General features: G+C 36.8%; 1 protein-coding gene across 1 annotated transcript; it reads left to right on the top strand.

The window, feature by feature from the left end:
* The first annotated feature begins 710 nt into the window (after nt 1–710).
* On the top strand, nt 711–1,634 carry LOC128670886 (uncharacterized). Its single transcript, XM_053746902.1, has one exon. The coding sequence runs from the start codon at nt 711–713 to the stop codon at nt 1,632–1,634; it is 924 nt and encodes a 307-aa protein (XP_053602877.1).
* The last annotated feature ends 687 nt before the right edge of the window (nt 1,635–2,321 follow it).

Genomic DNA, 2,321 nt, shown 5'->3' with positions numbered 1-2,321 from the left:
TTTATTTATTTATTTAAATATCTATATATTTAAACAGATCTTTCTGTTCAGCCAGCCTGGAGCCAGCCAGTTGGAGTACGGTTCTCGCAGCCACCGCATGCGCACGTTTCTATGAGCCATTCCGAGCAAAACCAGTGATCTAGACCTCTCTCTTACGACCCTTAACACCGTGTCACCGTGTCTACGGTCGCTGGACGCAGACGTACCAACAAGACCAATCCACAAGACCTCCGGCCTACGGCGCTTAACCCGGGCGCTCAGTGTCTCGCACGAATGGTTTCTACATTTACAAAGAAGTGGACACTCTGTAGCTCCTTCTCGCACCTATGCTATTCTAAGTTAAGTGAAGTGAAACAGTGCAAGTGAATGATTTAAAATTAAGCTACCGGCGCTTGCGATCATATCACAGAAGAAATCATACCAAATAATTATAAACCTGTTCATTATATCACAATAATAATACTGTTGCCTATTATAGCTAAGTAATAACAAAAAGTTTAATAATTTATAGCCTGGCCAGAGTTTCGAAGCAAAATATTAATTACAACAAAAGGATTACTTGCAACTTATATCTATCCAGTCCAGAAAGGTGAATCAGCTGTGTGCCTACGCATTTTCATTTTCTACTATTTGCTCAGCCTATCTTTTTCATTTGACTACGGCGCCGTAAAGCGGTTGATACTAACGATTCCCGAAAATAAAGCTTTTCCATGCCCTTAAAGCGTACTCCACCAACAACACCAAATATGTCAAAATCAGACACTGATTTGTCAATCCCTCGCACCGAAATAAGTTCTGAGGACCTCCTTCACAATATTACCACACGACATAAAAGGCCGCGTCAGGGCTCCTCATCACCTACCCAAGTGAATCAATTTAGCAGTGAATTGAGGGAAATGATGGAGGCACTCCACACATCATCTATTAATCAACAAAAAATGATGAATAAACTAATAGAAGAGGTCGCTGAGATCAAAAAACAAAATATTAAAATCCAAAAATCTAACGTGCAAATTGAAAATACCTTGGAAAGCCTAAAAAATAGTAATGAAAATATGTTGAAAAGAATACAGCTTCTTGAAAAAGAGCGCTTTGATCAACAAAAATATATAGTCAGCCTAGAGAAGAAAATAGAGAACATGCAGCAGACTTCTCGTCCATCCAATGTAGAAATACGAAATGTTCCAGCGGTCCAGGAAGAATCGTTTACGGACCTGACGGCCCACCTACAAAATATAGGACAAGCACTACATGTGGAAATCCAACCCTCGGATATACGTGACACTTACCGCATAGGAAAGAATAAAATAATCGTTGCCGAATTTCAATCTGTTCACCTGAAGAATAAAGTTCTGGCAGCGGCACGCAAATATAATAAAGATCACAGTGGTGACCAACGACTCAACACTTCCAATATTGGCCTTGCAGGGGACCCCACCCCCATATACATATCCGAGTACCTTGCAGGAAGCAACAGGAAGCTGTTCTACGAGGCCCGAGAATACGCTAAAGCCAACAATTACAAGTTTTGCTGGACCGGAAACGGAAATATTTACATGAAGAAGGATGAGCAATCGAAAGCGATTCGCGTAGACTCTGAAATCACGCTGAACTCTCTCCTAACAAAACAATGACTATATGTCAGTACAAACCATTTGTCTGTATTATTTGAGCCTTTTATTATGAAAATTTCTTACAATATGTGTTTTTGCATTTACTTAGACTATCCTTATTTACAAATTTATCTGTTTAATAACATTTGCTGGGAATATAAAAGTTTCATATTATATAATCTACATACATCACTTATATCACACAAACCATATACATATATTATAACACTTACACTTAATTCGTTATACACAACACAAAATATGAATACGTATCTTGATAAGCATAATTGTCTATACTTAATGACCTTCTTTTTGTGGTACAGTGCGCAATTCCAACTCTATTTAAAAAATAATAATACAATAAATTTATTATTAAAAATAATATGACAGATATCAGCTCTTATTTCAATGAGTTGGAGGCGCTTAATGTATCACAAAGTTATTTATGTGCACCGGATCAATGTTTCAAATATATAAATTGTAATAAAAAATCTCTGACTGTTATTCATTTGAATATTTGTAGCATAAACTGCAACTTTGACCAATTCCAAACACTTCTTTCAACTTTAAACATACAATGTGATATTATCATCTTAACAGAATGTTGGTTATCAGTTACGCCATATCTCCCTAAATTGAATAACTTTACATCATATCAAACGATAGATGATGGCAATCAAAATGCAGGCGTCGTTATATACATTAGAA

Source organism: Plodia interpunctella, chromosome 6 (assembly GCF_027563975.2).
Source record: "Plodia interpunctella isolate USDA-ARS_2022_Savannah chromosome 6, ilPloInte3.2, whole genome shotgun sequence".
NCBI classification, from domain to species: domain Eukaryota; kingdom Metazoa; phylum Arthropoda; class Insecta; order Lepidoptera; family Pyralidae; genus Plodia; species Plodia interpunctella.
This window is presented reverse-complemented; position numbering and strand designations above follow the sequence as displayed.